The 26,969-nt window shown below is 46.1% G+C and overlaps 1 protein-coding gene across 1 annotated transcript in view; it reads left to right on the top strand.

The window, feature by feature from the left end:
• LOC310668327 (scaffold attachment factor B1-like) overlaps window positions 1–25,992 on the top strand; it is a 40,737-nt gene extending 14,745 nt beyond the window's left edge. Inside the window, exons 9-21 of the mRNA XM_083421455.1 lie at window positions 1,458–1,558; window positions 3,245–3,394; window positions 3,500–3,579; window positions 5,543–5,673; window positions 5,801–5,892; window positions 6,795–6,898; window positions 15,684–15,971; window positions 17,418–17,555; window positions 19,113–19,155; window positions 19,256–19,368; window positions 22,962–23,062; window positions 23,875–23,926; window positions 25,509–25,992. Coding sequence (XP_083277581.1) covers window positions 1,458–1,558; window positions 3,245–3,394; window positions 3,500–3,579; window positions 5,543–5,673; window positions 5,801–5,892; window positions 6,795–6,898; window positions 15,684–15,971; window positions 17,418–17,555; window positions 19,113–19,155; window positions 19,256–19,368; window positions 22,962–23,062; window positions 23,875–23,926; window positions 25,509–25,638 — 1,523 coding nt within the window. The 3' untranslated portion in view covers window positions 25,639–25,992. The remainder of the gene's footprint in view (window positions 1–1,457; window positions 1,559–3,244; window positions 3,395–3,499; window positions 3,580–5,542; window positions 5,674–5,800; window positions 5,893–6,794; window positions 6,899–15,683; window positions 15,972–17,417; window positions 17,556–19,112; window positions 19,156–19,255; window positions 19,369–22,961; window positions 23,063–23,874; window positions 23,927–25,508) is intronic.
• Window positions 25,993–26,969: the final 977 nt, after the last annotated feature.

The raw sequence follows: 26,969 nt of genomic DNA, 5'->3' as shown, positions 1-26,969 counted from the left end.
CCCAAGTGACGCTGACACAAAAACCTCACACATACACTATGTAAAAGAATGCAGGTTTACCCCCACACGTCCCACTACTCTCTCTCTCCCCACCTTTCTTCTCCCCCGACCTTATACTGTATGCAACATTAACATCTTGCATCAAATGTAAATGACCTGTAGAGAAAACTCTGAAATAGAGACAACGCGTGTACAATTGAAACACAGGAAAATCCTTTAATGAAAACGCTTAGAAAGAAATCAAGCCTGGGAACTCATTCTAGGGGCAAAGTACAAAATGACTTTTGGCCACATCAGTCAAGCCACTTCTTCCTCATGGAAGTGGAAGTGACAATGTAGCTATGCCTCCCTCTCATGGTCAAGAGCCTGATTTGGACAGGGTGTGTGTGTGAGAGAGAGAGAGAGAGGTCCAGAGACTCCAAGCTTTTGAAATTCTGCTCTAGGCTTCCTCCAAAATTCCTCTTAGCAGCTCTACTCCCCCCCCCCCCCCCCGCTATAGCCACCCAAAAAGAAACTAGAGGCTCCTGTGAGGTGGCTTGGAATCCTGCAAAAACAGTGAACCCCAGCAATAACTAAAGTGAGAAACTGGACACATGGAATTGGCCTGGTGGTACTTCCCACCAGAAAAAGAGTTTGCACGTTGCCACGAATGAATACACAGCTTGAGTGTCGGCAATCCCAGGCATGTTTCGTAAATGTCCAGAAACCCATGGTCAGTCCTCACCAGCGAGTATAAACGAGACTGTCAAGTGTTTGCAGTGAGTATCTGACAAGGGGGGATGTACACTGGTGAAGGCGGTTCTTCTGGGATTACTACCAAATTTTTGTTCTTTTTTTAAAAAAAAATATTTATTAGAAGTTTAATAGTTACAGAAAAAAGGAGAAAAAAACAATAAAAAATTAACAAACTACATCAAAAATAAAAAGGAAAACAAAAAAATACATCAAAACAAGAAAAACAAAAACATTTAAAAACGCATCCAATATTTCCATATCTTTGCCTTTCATTTAGTTGTTTCATCAACCTCACACCTCCCTTTTTGTATTCTAGTTCAATTAGCTATTTCAGCAAATCCTTTCCATCTTTCTCAATTTTTTGTTCTATAATTCATCTTAACGCAATCTAACTTTTAAATTTTCCACTTTGGCCCATTAACAATCAGTTTTTGCTTAATTCTTTATAACATTTCTGCTAAAGCCATATAACTTCATTCCAGCATTCTTCTAACATTCATTAATTTTGCAGTATTTCTGTAAATATACTTTGAATTTTTTCCAATCTTCTTCCACCGACTCTTCTCCCTGGTCTGGATTACTACCAAATTTTTGGATGTTGGGGTCTTAACGTGCATTTTCTCCAGGTTAGATTTCCTAGGGCTGCATTTTCCCTTCCAGAGGTGGGGTGGGGTTGCCTTGTCACGCTAAAGATGCTATAAACACTTCCTGTTTCCACGTAGGCCGCAGTGCTACCACAACTGGTCGGAACTTCTGGGTGAGCGGCCTCGCTTCCACCACCCGAGCGACAGACTTGAAGAACCTCTTTAGCAAATATGGGAAAGTAAGGCTGCATTGATGATTGTTGAAGCCTTGTGATGGAGAGACAAGTTGAGGGCCTGTGATAAAATGGTGCAGAGTATCCTTAACCCTTAACGAAAGTGACCTTGTTCAGGGTTGCTGCCAGCTATGTCCTTTCCCCAAGGGACGCGGGTGGCGCTGTGGGTTAAAGCCTCAGCACCTAGGACTTGCCGATTGAAAGGTCGGCGGTTCGAATCCCCGCGGCGGGGTGCGCTCCCGTTCAGTCCCAGCGCCTGCCAACCTAGTAGTTCGAAAGCACCCTCGGGTGCAAGTAGATAAATAGGGACCGCTTACCCGCGGGAAGGTAAACGGCGTTCCTTGTGCTGCGCTGGCTTGCCAGGTGCAGCTTGTCACGTTGGCCACGTGACCCGGAAGTGTCTCCGGACAGCGCTGGCTCCCGACCTTTAGAGTGAGATGAGCGCACAACCCTAGAGTCTGGTGAGAGTGGCCCGTACGGGAAGGGGTACCTTTACTTTTACCTTTATGTCCTTTCCCCAGGATAATACATTCCTCTTCCATTTTCCTGTTTTTGTTTTCTGGCATTTGGAGTTTCTGGCTACTTTTAAAAGATTTTTTTTTTTAAAGAAAAAATGAATTTGTTATAAAAATGTAAAGGAAACGGCAGTAATATAGAGGACATTTCATAAAGCATAGCAATATGAACAGTACAGTTTTTGTCCCAAGGTGATTATCCAGGTGGCCAGCCTGTGGCCTGTGGCCTGTAATTGTTTTCATCATCAGAAGCAAACTTAACGAAGGTGTACCATGTGTCCCGAAATTTGTCTAGTCCAGATCCCTTTCCCAGAGGTTTTAGGTTTTTGTGCTAGCTCTTCGTTCAGCACCATAGGGGATTCTGGCTACAGTGGTACCTCGGGTTACATACGCTTCAGGTTACATATGCTTCAGGTTACAGACTCCGCTAACCCAAAAATATTACCTTGGGTTAAGAACTTTGCTTCAGGATGAGAACAGAAATCGTGCAGCAGCAGCAGGCCCCATTAGCTAAAGTGGTGCTTCAGGTTAAGAACAGTTTCAGGTTAAGAACGGACCTCCGGAACGAATTAAGTACGTAACCAGAGGTACCACTGTACTTAGTACGAAGTCCTCATTGGGTTGGTTTTTGAGGGGGGGTGTCCCTCTTTGACTTTTCTTTTTAAAATATGTGTTTGCTTCAGCCAACTCCAGATCGTGCTGATTGATATCTCTGTTTCTCCGAGCCCCACTGAGCTCCATTCTGGTCAGCACTCCCCATTTACTATTACAATGAAGGCGGTAGAAAATTGCTACTTGCAAGTGAACAGAGTTATGCCTGTGAGTTATGCTACTGCATACGACAGAACGGAATAAGTCACACTGTCCTATTACAGGCTGCTTACTGGATAGCTCAGCTGGTTTGAGCGTGGTGCTGATAATGCAAAGGTTGCAGGTTCGATCCCTGTATGGGGCAACTGCCTATTCCTGCATTGCAGGGGGTTGGACTAGATGATCCTCAGGGTCCCTTCTAGCTCTACAGTTCTATGACTCTATGAGTCTTTGGCAACCCCCCACTTTTCCCTTTGTGTATGTACCAAGTAACCCAACTGGCTTTCCTTTCTCCAAAGCGAACTGGTCACTTGACACCAAGCTGTGGCTAAGTTTATTTTAAACATATGTCCTTCCTTTCTTCGAGGTGGTTGGCGCAAAAGTGGTGACTAATGCTCGGAGTCCCGGAGCGCGGTGTTACGGCTTTGTGACAATGTCCACAGCTGAAGAAGTGACAAAATGCATTGCCAATTGCCACAAAACAGAATTACATGCGAAAATAATATCTGTTGAAAGAGTAAGTGCTGGTTCTCTCTCTCCCTGCACGCTTAAAACAGAAATAACCTAAGGGATGTTTTCCCAAATGTTACTTCTTTTTTCTAACAAATAAACGTAATTTCAGGCAAAAAATGAACCTGCTACAAAGAAGCTTTTGGAGAAAAAGGACAGTGAGGTGAAGAATGAAGCTTCAGCCAGTGATAGGTAATATGCTTTAGACTTGTTTTTCTTTCATTTTAAAAACATGTTTTCAGTTATTTTTTTAACAGAGTGAACTGCTTTTCCCCTGTGTACTTTTTCTGTTTGAAGGAATAGTTGCATTCTTAACTTAGAAACACACACAACTTCCTTAGCGAAGATGCAGTACTGGAAAACCTGCCTGAAAGTTCAGGTGCGGTAGCTACATACCTGGGTGTGAAAGGAGTGCATTTACAGTCCTCCCAAAACGTGTGCCATTCGGAGTGCACATCAGACTGCTTTCCTCCAAAAATCTACCGCGTTGGGAAGAAGAGAGGCAGCTTGGCACTCTCTCTGTCCATCAAGAGAGACCATTTATACATAAAATATTTCTTCCTATACAGTGGTGCCCCGCAAGACGAATGCCTCGCAAGACGGAATACCCGCTAGACGAAAGGGTTTTCCGTTTTTCGATGCGCTTCGCAGGACGAATTTCCCTATGGGCTTGCTTCGCAAGACGAAAATGTCTTGCGAGTCTTGAGATTTTTTTTCGCTCCCCACCCCCTTTTTCTAAGCCACTAAACCGCTAATAGCCTTTTAGCAGCTAATCCGCTAATCCCTTAAGCCTTTAATAGCCGCTAAACCGCTAATAGCGCTAATCCGCTAATAGGGTTGCTTCGCAAGATGAAAAAACCGCTAGACGAAGAGACTCGCAGAACGAATTAATTTCGTCTTGCGAGGCACCACTGTATTCTGAATTTTTGCCTTTCCAGAAGAAACTTAATACATGGGTGTATTTTATTGATGTAATATATATTGCCATTTCAAGGATCTATAGACTTAGCCTGAGGTTTCTTTGGGAAACTCTGGATAAGATAAGAGTGCGGCCTCTATGTATATATATTTCTCTCTCTCTCTCTCTCTCTCTCTCTCTCACACACACACACACACACACACACACACAGCCCAAGTGTAGCAGGCAGGCAAGAAGGCAAGAAGACTAGCTGCTTGTCAATCAACTGATTCAAGAGACCCATTTTCACTCCATGTAATGCATGGCATTTCAAAGCCCCAACAATCAGTCAAGGCTTCCAAGCACAGTTTACAGCTCTGTGCAGGCTCTGGTGAAAAGCTGATAGTTCGGGTTTGCTGGAGACATGGGACTTCAAAGTGCCATGCAAGCACAGACACCCCTTTTTGGCCCAGCTCCATCTTTGCCTATTGCACACCTGACAGCATATGAGACAGCAGGTGGGCATGGCTTGGCCAAATGGGGATCATAATTGGGCCCACAGGCCAGAGATTAGTCTGACTCAGACCCGTGTCAAATTGAGCCTCATTGCCCTGTTGGGTTTCCTTCCCTCTTAGTCTTCTTTCTTGCAAACCTCCCTTTATCAAGGTCCCCTACTGCCCCTACCCCCCAAACAGCAGAAACTCTAGGGATTTGGTGTGGTTTTTCTACAAATCCATTTCATTTGTTGAGGCATTAGGGGGAGAAGAAAAGATAAAAGAAAGGGGGGGTGGAGAGAGGGAAGATGGAAGGGGGTGGGGTCGGGTGGCGGTGTTTCTATTATGTTTAATGTATGTAGAGTTTGGGGTCAGCATTGTTTGTGTTGTTCACTTGTGTTCCTTTGGTGGTGAGAGAGGTTGGGGTTGGCCTAGGGTGTGATTGTTTGCTTGTGATTGGCTGTGGTCATCTTTGTTTTCGTGTGTGAGTGAGGTGGGTGGGTGTTTTGGATCAGGTTAGCCATATTGATTTGTATGCTGTTGGTGGATTATTGTCATTGTCCTGTTTGGTGTGGTTTTTCTGTCTTCAAAATTGACCGTGGAAATTGTCCTGTTTGTGGATTTTTTTTTATTGTTGATACAGTCACCCCAGGTTATTTAAAAGGTGTTCACAGGTATGCCTTAGACATTTCCACAACCAGGAGAGGGATTGCATTGCTGCCCTGCTTTTCCTTCCTGCGTTTTGAACTCTCTGGTTTTGCAGGTCTGCCGGTGTGAAGAAGAGCGAGAAGGCTGACCCGAAAGAAGATGCTACAAAAGCAGAAGAAAAAGATGAGAAGGGGAAAGAGGAGTCAAGATCTGGATCGGTGGATCAGTCCAAGACACCAAAATCAGGTAAATCTACTAGGCTGCCGCACTGGGGGAGGGGGGAGAGTGTAAACGGCTGGTCACTGTCAGGTTTAGAACATCCAAACCAGATTTCGTGTTGAGTATCTTAATTCCCACCCCTGTTTTTATGTAGGAAGCAAGGGTACAGAAAGGACTGTGATAATGGATAAATCCAAAGGCGAACCAGTTATCAGTGTGAAGACAACAACTAGGTCGAAAGAGAGGGTAAGTGGAACCAGAGCGTTTCCCTTGATATGTGTAACTATATAAAGGTTTAATGAAACATTCAACGTGGCTCAAAAAGTTTTAAGCTTCAGCTGATTAGAAGTACGTAGATCCTAGTAAATCTTAGACAGTAGAAAGGGCAGAAGTTTAGATTGGGTTTTCTCCTTCCTTTATTAAAAAGCCACCCAAATCTTAACCTTGCCATTATCAGCCCCAAGCTCTAACCAACTGAGCTTGTCAGAAATTACCTTCATTTATGACTCCCTTGCTTCAGTTCTTTAAATTTTTTGTCCAGCGGGAGAAGGAGGCATCCAGTTATCAGTTGCCCCTCAACTACCTTGCAGAAACTTGCGGCACGGGTTCAAAGAATTACGATAGTATCCGGAGGATGTTCTGTCTGGTTGAAACCTACTTCCTCCTCAACTAGATATCTCATTTTAGTCCAAAAGCCCGGAGAGATCTCCTTGGGGGTGGTTTTCCTTTTAGGGGGCAGTATACTGCCCTCCCTTATGTGTTGTGCTTTCATAATTAAAGGCGGGTTTATCTCTGCCTTTACCTGGAGGTTATGTGGACACCAATCTGCTGAGTTATATTCCTGTGTAGGAATCATTTTGGAGGAAATCTGGCCCTTTTTTAGATCACCCTCGTTGGTATCATTATATGCGTCTTTCCCAGCCAGTCTGTTTCTTAATGTTTCTGGTCTTTATAGAATTTCAGCTTGGATTGAGGACGAGAATGACCAGAATTGACTTACTAGAGTGTTTTCTTCTGTAGAGAAATTGTCCTTTCACTCGCTCACAGGGCATTCATATTGGGGTTGGGTTTTCCCCCCTCCAGAGTGAAATTGCCCTAAAATCATACTTTTCTGTTAACTTTTTGCAATTCTGGGTGTTTTCGTGTAGAGTGTCAAGAGCCAGGATCGCAAATCGGAGAGTAGAGAAAAAAGCAGAGAGAGGCCCTTCAGCAAAGGCAGAGATCAGAAGCGGCTGAGCGAAGAGCCACACCGGTAAGATCCTGTTTTGGCAAAGCAAAATTTGCTTCTCAAACAAATTTTCTCCACCGCCGCCCTTCCCCTTCATCCCTCCCCTTTCCCTAAAGGGTAAGCATGTGGTATATATTTCTGTATTTGGGTCAGCACCTCACAGGCTAACAGTGAACAAATAGGGCGTGCGCACACCCCAGTTCAGCAGCTACTACTGGATCTACTATGGATGGACCTAGGGGTCAAGACCCCAAAGTACCCTGCCTGCAGAACCACCCAGCCACAACCCATCGCTTTCTTTAGCCTTCTGGGTTGGCAGTTGGGGCAGGCAGGCAAGCAGTGCTCCTCGTGGAGACAGATTTGTTCCTAGAGGTTCCTGTGCTTGCTTGAGCCTCACCCTAATGGCTCATCTATTAACACCTAACTCCTCCTACTCCAGGTCTGAAGTAAGGTAAAGTAAAGGTACCCCTGCCCGTACAGGCCAGTCTTGACAGACTCTAGGGTTGTGCGCCCATCTCACTCTATAGGCCGGGGGCCAGCGCTGCCCGCAGACACTTCCGGGTCACGTGGCCAGCATGACATCGCTGCTCTGGCGAGCCAGCGCAGCACACGGAATGCCGTTTACCTTCCCGCTAGTAAGCAGTCCCTATTTATCTACTTGCACCCGGGAGTGCTTTCGAACTGCTAGGTTGGCAGGCGCTGGGACCTAACAACGGGAACGCACCCCGCCGCGGGGATTCGAACCGTCGACCTTTCGATCGGCAAGCCCTAGGCGCTGAAGCTTTTACCCACAGCGCCACCCGCGTCCCCACATGGTCTGAAGTAGCCTGCATCTTATTTTTAAACCTTGGCTCTGGTGGCTCTCTGTGGCAGGAGCCTAGAGAGCCAGAGGCAGCATCCGTAGCAGAAGACGTTTCCTCACCACCTGCAGAGTGAGGAATAAAAGGGTTAACTTCACATACTTGACATCGTGTCCATTCTGCCTTCAAATGTAGAACAAGGAGGTTCTGCCCTTGAGCTCTAGCCTGGACCACAACCTGTGCGTGTGTTTCCTGTCTCACTCCGGCATAGGTAAAGAAAGACTTCTCTTGATGCCGGCAGAGCCTCTTAGTTGGCACTGACAACAGAGCTCCTACCTAGTAACAGCCTGACGATCTTCTGTTCGGCTCACGGTCATCTAGCTCTGGAGAGGAAAGGAATAAGCCTTGGGAATTCTGACACTTTTCTGCTAAAGCTGGATCCTTTTTGGCCACAGGCCTAAAGAAAGGACAGCAGAGGGTCACCATGGCAGCCCTGTGACAGATTGCTTAGGAAAGAGAGTTTTCTGGAACTAAGAACCAGGAACAACCAGCATCTTAGATGCAGGCTCCACCCTCTCCTCAAGATGTCTGAGGCCCTCCTGACTCTTGGGACATTAAGCTGGTCATCCAGTCCTAGAGATTCCCACAGAGTATTTCCCAGAAGATAACCGGATGCCTTGATTCTGTAAAATCTCGCTCAAGAATCCAGGAAAAGGGAATTGATCCATGTTGGCTTGCGGAAGCTGGAATTCCAGATGTGCAGGTCAAGCACCATTCTCTCCAGTTGTAATGTGCACATGACTCCAGAATTCAGCAGTGACAAGGACACGGAGTCGGAAACTACAGTACCTTCCTGGGTGCCGCGTGTATACTTGAAATCTCGTGTAATGGAGAACACTGTCTGAAAATCCTGTAAGCGCCCTATAAACCTCTGGAAATCCAAAAATAAAAAACACCAGACCACCACAATTGCTCCTTCCAAACCTCCTTTCTCAAACTCCCAGTTCTCCACAGGTGTCAAAGGTCAGCGTAAAAGCTCATGGGAATGGTAGCCGTTGCTCACTCTTTTCGGCCCGTTTTTGCACCTTTTTGAAATGTATTTAATTACCGTATTTTTCGCTCTATAACACGCACCAGACCATAACATGCACGTAGTTTTTAGAGGAGGAAAACAAGAAAAAAAATATTCCAAACGAAATAGTGGATATATGATTTTTGTGGTTTCTGCTGTGGCTACAGACATGTGATCTGACAGTGAGTTTGGAGTAGTCCAGTGCAAAAATCCTGAGGATCCATGTGGATCCATGCTTTGTAACCACGGAGGAGGGAAGGAAGGGGAACCATGGATCCTATGCTCACGACTGCAGCAGATCCCCCCCGCCACCCGCAGGCACTCGCTCCATAACACGCACAGACATTTCCCCTTACTTTCTAGGAGGAAAAAAGGGAGTGTTATGGAGCAAAAAATACGATATTTTCCAGTTCTGCATGTGCATGCAGTTTCACGCAAGTCGAACGCATGTAACTGGAGAGACACAAGTACTAGCAAAAGAGCCAGACCAGGTTCCTGGCTCATAGCCTGGGCATTACTAAACCTGAAGCTGCCAGGCCCTCTGATGGAGCAAGACCTGAAGAAGCAGAGCCAAGATCCCTCACCAGGTGCCTTCCCTGGGCTGGGGAAGCAGTGCCTCCCTTGATAACATTGCAGGTCTGGTAGGAGAGGGAGCAATGGAATGCAGGAGAAGTGCCCATCTTTCAGGCCAAATAATTGGCCGCTTTGAGTACTCCGAAAGGGAGTGGACTGGAGGCAGAGTCCAAAAGGGCTCAGCTCAGCAAGATGCTCCCTTGGAGGCATCCTAGGTGCTGCAACAACAGACCTGCCTTGGCCGTTTGCTCCTCCACAAAGTCAAGGCATGTCCTCTTCGCTAATGCTCCAGCAGCTGCATGTTAATCTCTGGATCCTGGGGATAAGAAGAATGAACAGTGCAGAACCACTCAGATAATGGACCAGATGGGCAAATAGACTGGCCTGGTATAAATCAGCTTCCGGGTTCTCATCACCACCAGGGTTATACTCCCATGTCTACAGCGTCTCAGGCTCATGGTTTTCAACAGCTCTTCTCCATCTACAGACCCCAATGTCTAGAACTGCGTCAAAAGGGCTCTTTCTGTCTCCAAATCCCCCTCAGCTGTGTCCAAAATCTGCAAACCTCATGCAACAGGATCATGATTCAGTTCGATTCCAGAGCGCCCTGAGGAAGCAAGGAGGACTTCCACGCACGTAATAAATCCATTTCTTGGGATGGGGGGGGGTCTCCTTTATTTATGTTTCTTGCAGCCCACATATTCCCCAGCTGAAACTCAATTGTAGCTTAAAGATTTCCCCCAGCCCAGCCAGAAAACCCTTGGAACTCCACCTCTGACCTGTTACAGCGCACTTCTAATCACCCACAAGATGGGTGACACCTGGCTTGAGAGCAGTACGTGTGAAAAGGATCTAGGAGTCTTGGTTGATCACAAACTTGACATGAGCCAACAGTGTGACGCGGCAGCTAAAAAAGCCAATGCAATTCTGGGCTGCATCAATAGGAGTATAGCATCTAGATCAAGGGAAGTAATAGTGCCACTGTATTCTGCTCTGGTCAGACCTCACCTGGAGTACTGTGTCCAGTTCTGGGCACCACAGTTCAAGAAGGACACTGACAAACTGGAACGTGTCCAGAGGAGGGCAACCAAAATGGTCAAAGGCCTGGAAACGATGCCTTATGAGGAACGGCTAAGGGAGCTGGGCATGTTTAGCCTAGAGAAGAGGAGGTTAAGGGGTGATATGATAGCCATGTTCAAATATATAAAAGGATGTCACATAGAGGAGGGAGAAAGGTTGTTTTCTGCTGCTCCAGAGAAGCGGACACGGAGCAATGGATCCAAACTGCAAGAAAGAAGATTCCACCTAAACAAGAGGAAGAACTTCCTGACAGTAAGAGCTGTTTTACAGTGGAATTTGCTGCCAAGGAGTGTGGTGGAGTCTCCTTCTTTGGAGGTCTTTAAGCAGAGGCTTGACAACCATATGTCAGGAGTGCTCTGATGGTGTTTCCTGCTTGGCAGGGGGTTGGACTCGATGGCCCTTGGGGTCTCTTCCAACTCTGTGATTCGATGTCTACTCAAAAGTACTGTTGAAATCAATCCCAGGTAAGTGAGGCTAGGATTGCAGCCTTTGAGAACTTACCCAGCAAGTGGTGGTTTGGGTGCACCTCATGCGCAAGGATGTGGCGAAAGCATCTCACATCAGCCAAGCAAGAGGAAAGAAGAGGGAACTCAGCCGCTCACTGGCGCAAACAATCTTTCATGCAGTTTGACATGAAGACAAAGACTTCCTTCTGGAGCATGAAAAACCTGGTGGTTCTTCAGATTCTTATCTACATTAGTAACTTTGTATCCATGTGACATTTTTATATGTAATTGTATTTTTGTAATACAGTGGTATCTCAGGTTAAGTGCTTAATTCGTTCCGGAGGTCCGTACTTAACCTGAAACTGTTCTTAACCTGAAGCACCACTTTAGCTCATGGGGCTTCCTGCCGCCAGAGCACGATTTCTGTTCTCATCCTGAAGCAAAGTTCTTAACCTGAAGCACTATTTCTGGGTTAGTGGAGTCTGTAACCTGAAGTGTACGTAACCTGAGGTACCACTGTACTTTTAAGAGGTCTGTTGTTGCTTCAGTTCTTTGTACGCCACATTTTAAATATATCAAGCGGCATAGAAATGAAATAATAAACGATGCTGCGAAGAAGCGGCTTGAAACGTTATTTTCTCTTTCCGCCCCCTGCCAGGTGCCAACTTGAATAAAATGGGGGGGGGGTTTTAATCCCTGCCCTGCATAATTGATCACAAGACGCAGCGCACACCCACCCACCATTGAATGCCAATGTCCATGAATTTTGGCCTCAAATATTTTATTGAGGGGCTTGAGGGACCTCGGCCCTTGGGAGTTAGCTCCTATGCCCCCTGTCCATCTTTAGTTTGACAAGGGTTTGTGCTGATTTCGTGATGACAGTTCTGTTCGCAGACCCATCATTGATCACCCCATGGTGATCAGTTCTCTCTTTGCCTAAGGGTTTTCCCAGTCCTTCCTATCTTAAAGAGTGATCTTTATCATGTATTTGCTTATATTTATATCTTGGCTTTTCTCCGAGGAGCTCATGGCAGCAACATCCTCTGCTCCTTTTTATCCTCTGTGAGGACCATGCTGGCAAAACCTAGGTATTGAACGTGTCTCCAGGACATATATGTTGAAGGCATTAAGGCATTCTGACAGTCTGTATCCTATTGTTCTTTAGCCGCTGTGTTTGTGAAGGCTGTAGAAGGATTTTGTGGAGTACTTGGTTTAAATTGTGTAAATTTTAGGTTGTGTTTTCAGCGTCTCTTTATGCTGCTTGAAAAAACTTAGTCGCATGCACCATATCCAAATGTGGTAAATAAATTTTTTAAATACAAGCCTATCCCTCAGGAGTCGAGGCCCCTTAGGTCCACCCTCAGCAGGCAGATTGGTTTAGCGTAAGAGGTCAGTAGGGGGAAACGGCACCAACAGGACTGCTGCCCACCCCGTGCTCCTCACAACCACTTTGACCATGGGTAGGTAAACTAAGGCCCAGGAGCCAGCCCAATCGCCTTCTAAATCCGGCCCGCGGACGGTCCAGGAATCAGCGTGTTTTTACCTGAGTAGAATGTGTCCTTCTATTTAAAACGCATCTCTGGATTATTTGTGGGGCCTGCCTGGTGTTTTTACACAAGTAAAATGTGTGCTTTTATTTAAAATGCGTCTCTGGGTTATTTGCGGGGCATAGGAATTTGTTCCTTTATTTTTTTAAAAAAAATACAGCCCGGCCCCCCACGAGGTCTGAGGGACAATGGACCAGCCCCCTGCTGAAAAAGTTTGCTGACCCCTGACTTTGACCATTTGGGTGTGCTGCTGGAAGGACTCTCCATAAGACTGCTGCCTTGGCCGCACCCCTCCTTGTTTCAGGCATCACATTATCTCCCTCTCGCGCCTTCAGATCCCTTCTTCAGCAGGAAGGGTCCTCCTAACAGGTTGTCTTTAATTCCACCCTGTGATGTAGACGCTTTTCTTGTACATCCCTTTTCTTTTTTTTCTTTTTTAAAATAATATTTATTGGAAATTTAAAGTTACAAGAAAAAAAGAAAAGTGAGAAAACAGGATTAACAATACAAATCAATAAAAAGAGAATAAAAAATACGAAACATACAATACACCAAAATCAAAACAAAAGAATAAATTTAAAAACAAATCCAATATTTCCATATCCTTATCTTCATTAACTTATTTCCTCGACCTCCTCACACCTCCCTCTTTTGTATTCTAATTATTAATTATCTCAGCAAATCCTTTCCATCTTTCACTATATTCTGTCCTTTAATTGTCTTAATTTATTTTAGCCTTATCTTACCATAAAAAAACCCTAGGACTTAAAAAAATATTTATACATAACTCCTTATAACATTTCTACTAAAGCCTAATAGTTTCATTCCAAGATTTTCCTAACAGTCATTAATTTTGCAATACTTCTCTAAATGAATTTTTAAAATTTCTGCCAAACTTCATCCACCGTCTCTTCTTCCTGGTCCCGAGTTCTGTCAGTCCTTTCTATCTGTTCCATCTAGTCCATCAACCAGGTGATCTTATGTCCGAGGCTCTTAACTCTTTTCCATGTCCCTTCTGCAGATCTTCTTCATAATTGTGCCTACACTTTACTTTGTCTTCTGCTGGTCTTGTACATCCCTTTTCTACCTCTTCTGCTGAGCAAATGTGAATGGGGGTGAGTGGCATGAGGTTCTCTTCTGAACAAACAGGAGAGCAAGCAGACCTACAACTACCACCACTGCCAGGCATCATAGAAGGCTGTGCTGTGAGGCTTGTGTAGGCGTGGAGGGGTTTTGTTATGTTATGTTTTTGCCACATACAACACCTTTTTTAAAGGATCACCTGGGAGTCCTTTAATTGTTAATGGTTTTGTGAGGACTTTTGTAAAGTCCTGCACCTCCTCCACATCCCGAAACAGAAGTTTCACTCCTGGTTTGGGATGTCAAAGTTTGCTGGCTCTGCCTTTTGATGGAAGCAGAGTTTAATCTTTTCACTACCTGCGCTCCCACATGCTGGAAAGAAGGAAACAGAATGGTAAGTCTCTTTACCTTTACAGGTTTAGGCAGCTATTGAAGACACACCTTTTCTCCTTGGACTCTCAACGATTAGGCTCTTCTTATAGTCAAAGCCTCTCATTTTCTGAAACTTGGGAAGCCACAGTCTTGGCAGGTTTGAAAACAGATCCTTTATGTGCTCTGCTTATTTAATTGCATAATCTGTGCATCAAGAAATAAGTAAATCATGTGGTCTGGTGTTAAGAACTTTGTACAAACTTGGTTTGTGCAAATATTTTGTCGCTGCTTCTGCCTGAAAATGGAAGGTGGCTAACATTACTTCTGCTGTTTGTACAATTCCTGTTGTTTGGAGGGGGGTGGCTTGTCCTGTTAAGCTCTGGCTTAAGAAAATATGCCTTCCTCGGACCATAAAGACTCATGTGAGTTCTATCTCATGTGAATTGAACATAGTAGGAAATCATCTTCAGTGAGAAGGGCTAGAGAGAATGAAACATGTTTGATAATACCATTTTGGAGCAGTTTGTTACAAGACACATAGGCACTCTCTCCCGCCCTATATATATGTGGTTAAAAATAAATTGAAGTGGGTTGTTGTTCTTCCATCAAAGTAATGTAGCTGTTCAGCTGAAACCACAGCAGTACAAAAAAACAAACAGATGGAGCAGTTGAATAAGCATCCATTTAAAGGTACAACTGTTTTGTTCCCAAAGGAAGCCCAAAGCAGCTAACAGCAGAAAGAAAGCAGCTCAATCAATAAAAAATAGCAGAATACTGTAATCAAAATATCAGAAGAATGCTTTGTTAACCAAACGTAACCCATATTCAGATGTAAAACAAATCAAAGCCACCTTTTTGTCAAGCACAGTAATACAATAAGTAACGACAACAGCCTTGCCTTCTGGCCTCGATGTCCCCAATGTTACCTTCGTTCCCATGATGTTGGGAGCTTGTGTTTCACAGAGGTGATCCCATGCTACCTGTGGGCTGAATATCTTTTCAAGCCTGTGCTTTCTGCCCCACCCCATGGGTGTTGTGTAAGGCAGGTGAAGCAACGATTGGACCTGTTAGAGGGACGCACTAGACGCTGCTCTAGATAGTCCCAGTCAACTGGCTGCTCAGCGCCAAAAGGAGCGAGAGGAGCACTGGGAGTGATGCAAAATAAGTAGCAGCCTTAGGCCCCTGTGTTTCCAGCTCCTCGCCCTGCCAATGTCAGTATTCCACTGCTTCCACCCTTGCTAGAACCCCCTCTGCAGGCTGATGGTCTCTGCTTGAAGGCTGCAAACCACAGGGTAAGAGCCAATGGGCTGGTGTAAAGGTAAAGGTACCCCTGCCCGTACGGGCCAGTCTTGACAGACTCTAGGGTTGTGCGCCCATCTCACTCAAAGAGGCCAAGGGCCAGCGCTGTCCGAAGACACTTCCAGGTCACGTGGCCAGCGTGACATCGCTGCTCTGGCGAGCCAGAGCCGCACACGGAAACGCCGTTTACCTTCCCGCTAGTAAGCGGTCCCTATTTATCTACTTGCACCCGGGGGTGCTTTCGAACTGCTAGGTTGGCAGGCGCTGGGACCGAACTGCGGGAGCGCACCCCGCCACGGGGATTCGAACCGCCGACCTTTCGATCGGCAAGCCCTAGGCGCTGAGGCTTTAACCCACAGCGCCACCCGCGTCCCTAATGGGCTGGTGAGGCAAGGGCTTTTTACCTGTAGAGAGAGGAAAGGAAACAAGACACACCCCACTTCCGACAGACTTTCCCTCTCGGCCTTAAACCTTTCCATGGGCGCTGAGGCTCCCATCTGTGGGCCTTCCTAAAATTTCACCCGCCTCCTTTTAAACCAGGAACCGTGACCGGCAGAAGCAGCGCTTGCACTCCATCTGGGAGCAAGAGGAGCGCGAGAGGCTGGAGATCACCCGGGAGAAGCTGGAGTTTGAGCGGTCGCGCCTGGAGAGAGAGCGGATGGAGCGGGAGCGCCTGGAGAGAGAGCGGATGCACATCGAGCGCGAGAGGAGACGGGAACAGGAGCGCATCCAGCGCGAGAGGGAGGAGCTGCGCCGGCAGCACGAGCAGCTGCGCTACGAGCAGGAGAGGCGGGTGGCCCTGAGGAGGCCGTATGACATAGACGGGAGGTAAAGGTCTTCTCTCCCCGTGAGCAGCCTTCAGGAAATCCCTCTGGTTGTAGAGGGAGGCGTGGGGAACTTGTCATAGTCCCAACAACATCTAGAGTTGGATTCAGTGTGGTGCCTTTAGCTAGGCAAGCACCGCCCTCCTACCAGCCTGCAAACTGCATATATGTGCTATTGGAAGGAGGGGTGTAAGTGGGTTTCTTTGGTGACCACACCACTGTGATCCTTGAGACAGATTTGCCCAACGATTTACTAACGATTTTAACTGTTTACAATGGTTTTTAAGATAAATTATATGTTTTCCCCATTCCTTATTCAACATTTGGGTCTTCCTGATTTCCGATTCTTCCCGTCATTTTAGCCATTTCAGCATAATCCATCAACTTAGTAGAATTGGTGGTTTAATGGTGAATTTTGGACACAATGAGGAGGTTAAAAGATTTGGATTATCATAAAAGGTGCAGGAGGAAATGACTAACGATAGGACCCACAAAGGGGAGGAGGGAAGTCCAGGAGATTCTTTAGAATCTTGTTGTATAACTTTACACATGCGTAGAAACTGAGTCCCATTCTTAGAGGGAAAGCATACCTGCGAGAAGGAACAGGATGCTTCCTGTCTATCAGACTAGCTCCAGGACATGTTTTTCCTGCCTGAACATTCCTGGCACGTTACTAATACAGTCTTGTGCCAGCAGATTTTCCTAACAATATCCTTTCATGCTCTTTTTGGCGTTGTGTGGGGTTTTTTTTTTAACACCTTCACAAGTAGGCTTTCTTATCAAAGCATATACTAGGGGTCTGCAGGCGTCTGAAGAGCTGTATCGGACTCTTCATCTATCCTAGGGAGTCGGGACATTCCACGCAGTTTGCATTGCTCCAGTGGGAAACCTAGAAAATGGTCTTATAACTGATCAGGCTATTGGTTCATCTTTGCTGTCTCATGCCAGCAAAGGTCTGACATTGAGGGAAATGGACTTTTTTTTCCCTGTGAAGCTGTCCCTTTGCCACAACCATTGCATAGCCTGATGAAACAAATAACAAAGGATTGGAAGGAGGCAAATACTTGGGGGCTTAATTTAGATTAAAGCAGGGAGTAGCCACTGCAGTGCCCTCCAGGTGCTGTTGGACTACATCTCGCATCATCCCTGCCTGTCAGCCATTCTGGCCGGGGTTCATGCAAGTTGAGACAACATCTTAAGGGGGTCACATGAGCTGCCCCTGATTTAAAGCATTCAGTTAAGTGAATTAAGCTGTTTGAGTGATATTATATGTACTTTAGCGATTGAGGGGCAGAGTATGGTAATCTCTTCTTTATCAAAGCCATTTTATTGTCCATGGGATGTCTTTATTTCCTTCGATCTTGTTTTGTCGTGTTGATATATCAACACAGAGTGGCCAGAAATCTCCTGTCTTGACCTCTTCCTCTACCTCCTTCCTGCCCCCCTGCAGGAGAGACGAACCATATTGGCCAGAGGCAAAGCGGATGGCGTTGGATGACCGCCATCGCTCGGATTTCAGCCGCCAGGACCGGTTCCATGACTTTGATCACAGAGATCGTGGGCGGTACCAAGACCATTCCCTGGACAGGTGAGTCAGCAGAGTGATGAGCTTTGCCTCTTGGTGGGGGAGATGCTTATTTATAATAATTTATATGCCTTCAGCGGGTGGTGCTGTGGGTTAAACCACAGAGCCTAGGACTTTCCGATCAGAAGGTCGGCAGTTCGAATCCCCGCAACGGAGTGAGCTCCCGTTGCTCGGTCCCTGCTCCTGCCAACCTAGCAGTTCGAAAGCATGTCAAAGTGCAAGTAGATAAATAGGTACTGCTCTGGCGGGAAGGTAAATGGCATTTCCGTGCACTGCTCTGGTTCGCCAGGAGCGGCTTAGTCCTGCTGGCCACATGACCCGGAAGCTGTATGCTGGCTCCCTCAGCCAATAAAGCGAGATGAGCGCCACAATCCCAGAGTCGGTCACGACTGGACCTAATGGTCAGGGGTCCCTTTACCTTTACAGATGCCTTCAACAACAAAAATTCCCTAAGCAGGTTATACAGCTCATTTTCTGAATTGTGTCTTACCCAGGCAGAAATTTCTAGGAAGGATTGTCTGGGGCGGGGGAGATGTGAAGAATACAGTGTCATTCCTACCTAGGGCATCCTAGTTAAAAGGTGTGGGATTTATTTGGGCACCTGCAAAATGAGCCAGTGTTCACTAGCAAAATGCCTTCTGTGGGGAAGGGAGGCGGGGACCTACTACTTTGCCGGCTGGGTGGCTCCAACAAGCCTACACTGAGATGCCGTATCAGTCAGCCCTCGAGCCTACCTGTAACTCCTCTGGAAGGGAGAGCCTTCTCACCACCTGCTGGACAATCCACACACCTCCTTGCAGCTTTCTGTGTATTGTAACAGTAATTATTATTATTAATAATAATAAATTTTATTTATATCCCGCCCTCCCCAGCCGAAGCCGGGCTCAGGGCGGCTAACAACACTAAAATAGTGCAGCATTATAAAAACATTATAAAAATTAATTAAAATCAAAATTGATGGCAACCATAAACTAAAGTTTTGTAAAGATTGCCAAAGGAGGGAGTCAGTAAGCTGCTTTGTGAATCAGCCTTGGATTTAAAAAGCAGTACAGTGGTACCTCGCAAGACGAGAAACTCGCAAGACGAAAGAGTTTTTTGAGTTGCTTCGCAAGACGAATTTCCCTATGGGCTTGCTTCGCAAGACAAAAACGTCTTGCGCCTTTTTCAATGCATTCCTAGGGGGAAACCGTCAATGCATTTCCTATGGGAAACCGTGCTTCGCAAGACGAAAAATTCACAAGACGAAAAAGCTCGCAGAACGAATTAATTTCGTCTTGCGAGGCACCACTGTATATAAATCTGGGAAGAGGACTCTTCAGGTGTTGCTACAATTCTTATAATCCCTGACCTTGACTTTTGGGGCTGAAAGGAGTTCAAGTCAGCTTGGGGTACAGTTTCTGCACCCTAGGATAAATATGGATTTTATCCTTAAGCAAATGTTGCAGTTGAGTGAGCGTAGCACGGATTTCTTCCTCTATCCCGGTGCTCCTTTAACCTTTGTGCATAAGCAGGTAGCAGTTTTGCGCAAGAGCCTGATGTCGATTATATTGTTCTTTCCAGGAGAGAAGGGTCGCGAGGAATAATGGGAGAGCGAGACGGACAGGTGAGCTGCGTTGCTTTGTGAGCCTGGTAGGGCAAAACCACTTAAGACTTGCTTGCTTTCTTCGAGTGCATGACACCATTTCCCGTCTCTGCTCCTGCAGCATCACACAGACGACCACCATGGGGGACCAGAACGCCACTCGCGGGATGGCTGGAGCAGCTATGGGTCTGACAGGCGCTTGAGCGAGGGACGGGGGATAACCCCACATTCCCGGTGAGTGTACTCAGGTGGTGGTGGAGCAGCGCTTAAGTCTTGGTGTCCTTGCATATATAGAGCAGCTTAGCTGTTGAATAGTTCCGTTGCCCAAGAGGCTCACAGTTGAAGAAAGGAGTGTGTTTTCAGCGGGGCAGAATAATCCTGGAATTGCAGAGTTGGAAGGGTCTAGACCCATGGTTCCCAATATGGGGCACACGTCCCACAGGGGGGCGATTTTTATTTTTAAGGGGGGCAGTTTGAGAATGAGTTATTAACAGTAATGGCCTTTTAGGCTCCCTCCACATGAATAGTTCACTTTTTGAATAATAAGAATTATATATGTCGGTGGGGGTGCAGTGCATCAGGATTTTAGAGGTGCTTAGGTGAGGCATGGCCAAAAAAAGGTTGGGAACCACTGGTCTAGACCCAAGGGTCATCTAGTGCAGGGCTGCCCTTGAAGCTGTCCCAGAAACTCCAGCGGTTACAGAATGCTGCAGCGAGGCTCCTCACGGGGTCTCTGCCATGGGAGCATATTCACCCGGTGCTTTTCCAGCTGCACTGGCTCCCGGTGGAGTACAGGGTCAGATTTAAGGTGCTGCTTTTGACCTTTAAAGCCCTTCACAGCCTAGGACCCTCGTACCTACGGGACCGCCTCTCACGGTATGCCCCACGGAGAGCCTCAAGGTCCATAAATAACAACACCCTAGTGGTCCCAGGCCCTAAGGAAGTTAGATTAGCCTCAACCAGAGCCAGGGCCTTTTCAACTCTGGCTCCGGCCTGGTGGAACGCTCTGCCTCATGTGACCAGGGCGCTGCAGGATCTGATTTCTTTCCGCAGGGGCTGTAAGACAGAGTTGTTCCGCCTGGCCTTTGGCTTGGAGCCAATTTGATTCCCTCCCTCTCTTTCTTTTTTCTTTTCCTTCTCCTCCTGCGATGAGGCTACATTTTAATATTTTAATGTTCCATTATTTTAATGTTAATGTTGTACTTTACTTTTGTTTTTAAGTTGTAATCACTCATCTTGTTTTTATTATTGCTTGTAAGCCAGCCTTGGCTGGGGAGGGCGGGGTATAAATAAAAAAATAGTATTATTAATTATTATTAGTGCAACCCCTTGCAATGCAGGAATAAGAGGTTGGGTAAATAATGTTGCTGAAAACACAATCAGCTTTAAAAGAAAAAAGAAATATTGGATCTTCATTAACAATCTGCATTTGAAACAAGAAGCAGTCTTGTTTTTTAGATTACTCCTGCTGACAAAGCAGGCTTCGATCCTAAAGGGAGGATGTTTTTCAAGATAGTGCTTGCCATCTACATTTTTCTTTTTTAAGTACAGTGGTGCCCTGCAAGACGAATGCCTCGCAAGGCGGAAAACCCAGTAGACGAAAGGGTTTTCCGTTTTTCAATGCGCTTCGCAGGACGAATTTCCCTATGGGCTTGCTTCGCAAGACGAAAATGTCTTGCGATTCTTGCGATTTTTTTTCGCTCCCCACCCCCTTTTTCTAAGGCACTAAGCTGCTAATAGCCTTTTAGCAGCTAATCCGCTAATCCCTTAAGCCTTTAATAGCCGCTAATAGCTGCTAAACCGCTAATAGCGCTAATCCGCTAATGGGCTTGCTTCGCAAGAAGAAAAAACCGCTAGACGAAGAGACTCGCGGAACGGATTCTTTTCGTCTTGCGAGGCACCACTGTACTTGTATCTGTTAAAAAAAAAAAAAGTCCGCTGCAGCGTAAGGTGTTTGTTTTTGTTTTTAAATAACTATTTAAAAGCCCTGCTTTCATTCCACCTTGAGAAGACACTCAAGACTTGCTCTTTGGCGAGTTGCTGAAGAAAGTGTCTTCTGCAAGTGAGGGGGCCAGCCACTAGGAATGTCACTCTGTGGCAGTCCTGACTCAGCCTAAGTGGCAACTTAGGTTCAGCCTTCATTGTGGCAGAACATGAAGGCTTGGGGGCTGCTTTAAAGCTTTATAGGTCACCACACACTGAAGTGAGCCCAGGAGGAAACAGGGAGACCGTTTTGGAGCTTTGATACATTCTGCCAAAGCACCTTCCGAACGAAGAGGTGCAAGATCCTGCAGCGGCTGGAGATTCTGAGCTGTCATAATGCAGTGGTGCCTCACAAGACGAAATTAATTCGTTCCGCGAGTTTTTTCGTTATGCGAGTTTTTTCGTCTTGCGAAGCACCGCTGCATTTAAACACTGACAACGGTGGGGAGGGGCGGGGAGAAGCAGGACAGCTGCCGCAGCTGGTACCTCAGACTCACCCGCGTGTTGTGGCCACCGTGCGACACGGCTGCTGGAGGGCGGCGGGGCTCAGGAGCGCGACTCCAGGGAGAGAGAGGCGCTGGCGGCAACGGCTCTCTGAGGGGAGCGCGCGAGGGGGGTGGGCAGCGGCGCGAGGGAGCCGGAGGAGCAGGGAAGCGTGCGTGCGTGTGTGCAGTGACCGTCGCCATGACACAAGAGGCAGGGCCGTTTCGTCTAGCGAAGCAAGCCCTTAGGGAAATCCGTCTTGCGAAGCACCTCAGAAAATGAAAAACTCTTTCGTCTTGCGAGTTTTTCGTCTTCCAAGGCATTCGTCTTGCGGGGTACCACTGTAGAATTTGATTTTCATGATCTTACCTAAGGACATTAAAAACTGCCTTACAGCAGCAGGGTTTGCCAAGCTTTTTGGGCCAGGAGGCACATTTGGAATTTTGAGAGGGTGCTGTGGGTGTCTGTCACAAAATGGCTAGAGTGGGGGCTGCCACATCTAAAAGAGCAGCAAAGTGAACGGAACCATGAAATGGTGTTGGCATGCCTTTACCTGGTGCAGTTTTTCTAGAAAAAGAGGTGCCAGAACTCTCCACGGACGCCTCCCTTGTTCTCTTACAACAGCAGTGGCGCTTACCTGTCAGGTGCCGGAACTGAGTTCTGGCTGGGGGGCGGGGAATAAGCGCTGCCCTTGCCCCATCAGCTGTCCCGTTAAATGGGGACAGGGAGGCCCCTGCATCGGCCACTAGCTCACTCACCTAGAGAAGCTGTTTTCTTCTCTCCACTGTTCGGAACAGATGGGAGAGGGGGCATCCAGTCCTGGCATGCAGCGAAACTTGGGCTTGTTTCAATGTGTGTGTTTGGTATAGGAGAGGCCAAGCCAGTGCAAACAGGAACTGAGCAGGAATTGCGAAAGGGCCTCTCATTTTGGATGGGATACCCAGAGAGACCATTTGTGGGCAGCCTAGGGGGCGGCAGCAGACCCACAGACGCCACTCCAGTCACCTCTGTCTTGATGGAGCGAGGGTCCGCCTAGTCCCTCCGTCCCGTTTCCAACTGCTGCCAGCTATGGTACTCCCAAAAAGTATCCCAATCATAGCACGACAGCAATGCTGTCCTCCACTGCCTGTCCCCAAAATCTGGTATTCAGTGGTGGAACACAGAGGCTCCATTTTTCTAACATGGCCCAGAGAGAGAGAGAGAGAGAGAGAAACTTTCAGGAAATACAGCTATCAAAGTTGAGAATTCTAAAATATTTGTCTGTGTGTGTTTTGAAGGGATTTAAGTGTTTTCTTCTGCAGGTAGATTAAAAGAACCAGTGTCTTTAAACTAAAATAAACTTCTCACTTCTTTTTTTCCAGAGATGGGCGTGACTGGGGGGATCATGGTAGAAAATTTGAAGATCGCTCCTGGCAGAGTAACAATGGGGGCGCGATGGGGCGAGATCATGACCGGTGGCGAGGTAACTCTCTTCCTGTTCAGCTGCTGCGTTCTCTCTCTCTCCCCGCCACCAGGGATGCTGATGTTAAGCTCTACTCAAAAGTAGCCGCATAGAAATCAGTGGACCCAAGTTGGTTGTGTCCTTCACTAGGACCAGTGGTGGTTACTGGTCCGAAGAGCCTGTTAGATAACCAAGGGAAGGGTGGAAGAGAGAAATCCATTAGAGCAGTGTTTCTTCACCAGGGACGATATCTGAAGGTTGGGGAGAGTGTTTCCAAAAACGTGTACTGCAGAAGTAAAAAAAAAAAAATTAAAAGTCGCAAAATTTCAATCCATTCGAGAACTGAAATAAGATACTTAAGAGGATCTAAGTTTTAAGGGGGACGTGGAATTTTTATGTTGGCTAAAGTGTATTTTTCATCTTTGTTGGAAGCCGCCCAGAGTGGCTGGGGAAACCCAGCCAGATGGGCGGGGTACAAATAATAAATTATTATTATTATTATTATTAAGGGGCACATGGGCTTCAAAAGGTTGGGAGACACTGAGCAGCAGAGCATGTTTGTTGTTACTTGGAATCCTGTGGAATTTGCCAAGCTGCTGTCTCTGCCTCAGTTCCTGCTCTGTAAAATGGAAACATTTATTGCCCTACTCGATAAGGGGTACCACCAGGACACTTTAGCCTTGCAGGCTCACAATCACTCTGCTTTCAAAGCTTTGGGGAGGGGGGGCTTTTTGCTGTAGTTCTAGGGAGAAAAACATGATAAACTAGGCTGAGAGCATCTTGGATGTATTTAGTGTGCCCTGCCTTTAAACTTCCTCTTGGTTTTTTCCCAGGTGGAGGCAGAGGGAGGCGTGGCCACATCTTTCATCGAGGCGGGATGTCTGGGTAAGAAGCCTCTTTCAGCCTTGCCTTCAGAATTATTTACTTCGTAAAATTAATAATTGTTGTTGTTATTACTGTTCTATATTTATATATACCCTGCCTTTTTCCCTGATAGGGACTCAAGAGACTTACGCACAGCTTGATTGTAAAACAAAAACCCTCAAATCAGGTTGTTGTTTTTAAAAAAAAATCAATAAAATGATTGGTTAAAACAAATTAAAAAAACAATTTAAAACTTTTAAAAAATTAAAACAAGTAATAAAACAATTACCGTATTTTTTGCTCTATAAGACTCACTTTTCCCCTCCTAAAAAGTAAGGGGAAATGTGTGTGCGTCTTACGGAGCGAATGCAGGCTGCGCAGCTATCCCAGAAGCCAGAACAGCAAAAGGGATTGCTGCTTTCACTGCGCAGAGATCCCTCTTGCTGTTCTGGCTTCTGAGATTCAGAATATTTTTTTTTCTTGTTTTCCTCCTCCAAAAACTAGGTGAGTCTTATGGTCTGGTGTGTCTTATAGAGCGAAAAATACGGTACATTTGTCTTTTTTGTTGTTGTTCTGTGTTGCATCCAACTACCCCCCTCCCCGCCCCAATCTCAGAACAACTCTTTCCAAATCTACCTCCCGGCTTCACTAATAATATTTTTTGGCATTGCATTACCTAATTGCTGCCTTACACCCACATCCTGTGAGGTCTGGTGGCGCTAGAGATGCCACTGCCATTTAATTTCCTTTTCTGGCTGAGCGTTATCTAGTTGACAGTTCTTGTTGCATAACCCCTTCCTCCAGCAAAGCCAAACAAACCCACAGCCCCACTGCTGCTGTTGCTCCTTTCGAGTTCCACAGTATTGATTTCTCTTTTTTTAAAAAAAAAAAAGTTCAGTTTTAACTGTTTCATGTTCACCTTGGCTTATGACACCTTTATTTAAATAAAAGAAAAGGAGGAAAACAAGGGGGGAAAAAATCTGAATCTCAGAAGCCAGAACTACAAGCGGGATCGCTGCACAGTGAAAGCAGCAGTCCTTCTTGCTGTTCTGGCTTCTGGGATAGCTGCGCAGCTTGCATTCGCTCCATAAGACGCACACACATTCCCCCCTTTTAGGAGGGAAAAAGTGAGTCTTATAGAGCAAAATATACGGTATATTTCAACATTTTTTTCAATTCATTATAAATCTTCTCCCAGAAGTCGTTTCACCTTGGGGCAGGTCCACCACATATGATAAAAGGCACCCTCCTTTTCTTTACATTTCCAACATCACTGTTGTGGTAAACCTTTGCTAATTTTACAGGGGTTAAGTACCATCTATACATCATTTTCCACAATATTTTCCTTTAACACCGTACATGCTGTGAACTTGACCCCTTTCTTCCACAACCTTTCCCAGTCTTCAAACATTATGTTGTGTCCCACATCTCTTGCCCAGTCTACCGTCACGGATTTAACTTGTTCATCCTTTGTATGCCATTCCAACAATAAATTAGACATTTTAGACAATGTTTTTTAACTTTGGAGTCCAACAGCTCCGTTTCCAACTTAGCTTTTTAAAACTTTTGTTTGTTTCATGTTGGTTTGTGATCCCTTCCTTAGGCGGGGAGGATTCTTGCCAAGTGCCCCCCCAGCCCAGGCGTCTCACAGCGAAGAGTCACAAGGAGAAGGCTTTTCGGGACAAGACAGAGGAAGCAGGCCCGTCGACCCTCGCTTCAGCCGCCGCTACTGAATGTTCCAGCGTTGTTGGTTTTTTTTTTTAACTGTACAAATGGCAACAGATGGGGGAACACACACACACACACACACACACACTACTGCTACTCCTCCCCACCCCCAGTGTACCACTGACTGTGACTTTTAAGTTAACCTTCATTGTTTTACTTCATAGCTCAATATGTGAAAGAAACAAAAGCCATTCGGGTTTTTGGGTAACGTGTATTTTCTGTATGTGACAAACCCCCCCCCCCCTCCGCACACACACACGCAAACTTGCCCTCCTCTCCCCCCCTCATTAAAAGAAAATGTTTCTTTTACGGGGCATTCCATTTTCTATAAATAAATAAATAAACCCAGTTTACAATTACGTGACAGCTGCTTTTTTTGGGTAGTCTTTTGCATGATCTTGGTTTTTCCCCCCCAAATTGCATATTTTGAGGAGGGGGTGTTGGAATTGCAATCAAAATTAGAGAATAGGAGGATGAATGGAGCGGTCTTAAATTTGAAATCAGTTTTTTGCTCCTGATGGAACTGGGAATAGATCTTCTGTTGAGTAACAAGTCTTATATATTGCTTATCTGGTGACATGTTCAGAAGGCAATAATTTTGAACACATACACAGTAGTGGTGTGCTTCAGATTCAAGTGGGCTGCTTTGGGTAAGTGTCCTCATACTGCGTCACGGTGTGGTACGCTGCTTTGACATCATCTGATAGGAAGTGCCTACAGAGGGTGGTGAATACAGCACAAGATACTATGGGCTGTCCCGTGAATCCGCTGGATAAAATAGAGGGAGAAGAGTGAAGAAAATTCTCAGGGATGATTCACACCCTGGCTGGCACTTTCTTGATCTCCTGCTTTCAGGCAGAAGATAATAGACGCACAATTAGTCACACCAACAGGGTAAAGAAGAGCTTCTGTCCATGGGCTGTTAGGCTGCTGAATGAAAAGATAACAACAGGGCAACTGACTTTTGGGTTTGGTGGGTGTACGTCAGTAAACGAGGGGAATTAAGACTTAAGCTGAGTGGGGGGTGCTCTTGTAATCTCACTGTATACAAGTTGTACAAGTGACAATAAAGTACCGTATTTTTTGCTCTATAAGACTCACTTTTCCCCTCCTAAAAAGTAAGGGGAGATGTGTGTGCGTCTTATGGAGCGAATGCAGGCTGCGCAGCTATCCCAGAAGCCAGAACAGCAAGAGGGACTGCTGCTTTCACTGTGCAGCGATCCCTCTTGCTGTTCTGGCTTCTGAGATTCAGAATATTTTTTTTCTTGTTTTCCTCCTCCAAAAACTAGGTGTGTCTTGTGGTCTGGTGCGTCTTATAGAGCGAAAAATACGGTAT

This window comes from Podarcis tiliguerta (genome assembly GCF_965153285.1).
Source record: "Podarcis tiliguerta genome assembly, chromosome: 18".
Lineage (NCBI taxonomy): Eukaryota > Metazoa > Chordata > Lepidosauria > Squamata > Lacertidae > Podarcis > Podarcis tiliguerta.
Note: the sequence above shows the minus strand (reverse complement) of the source record. Positions and strands in the feature narration are given on the sequence as shown.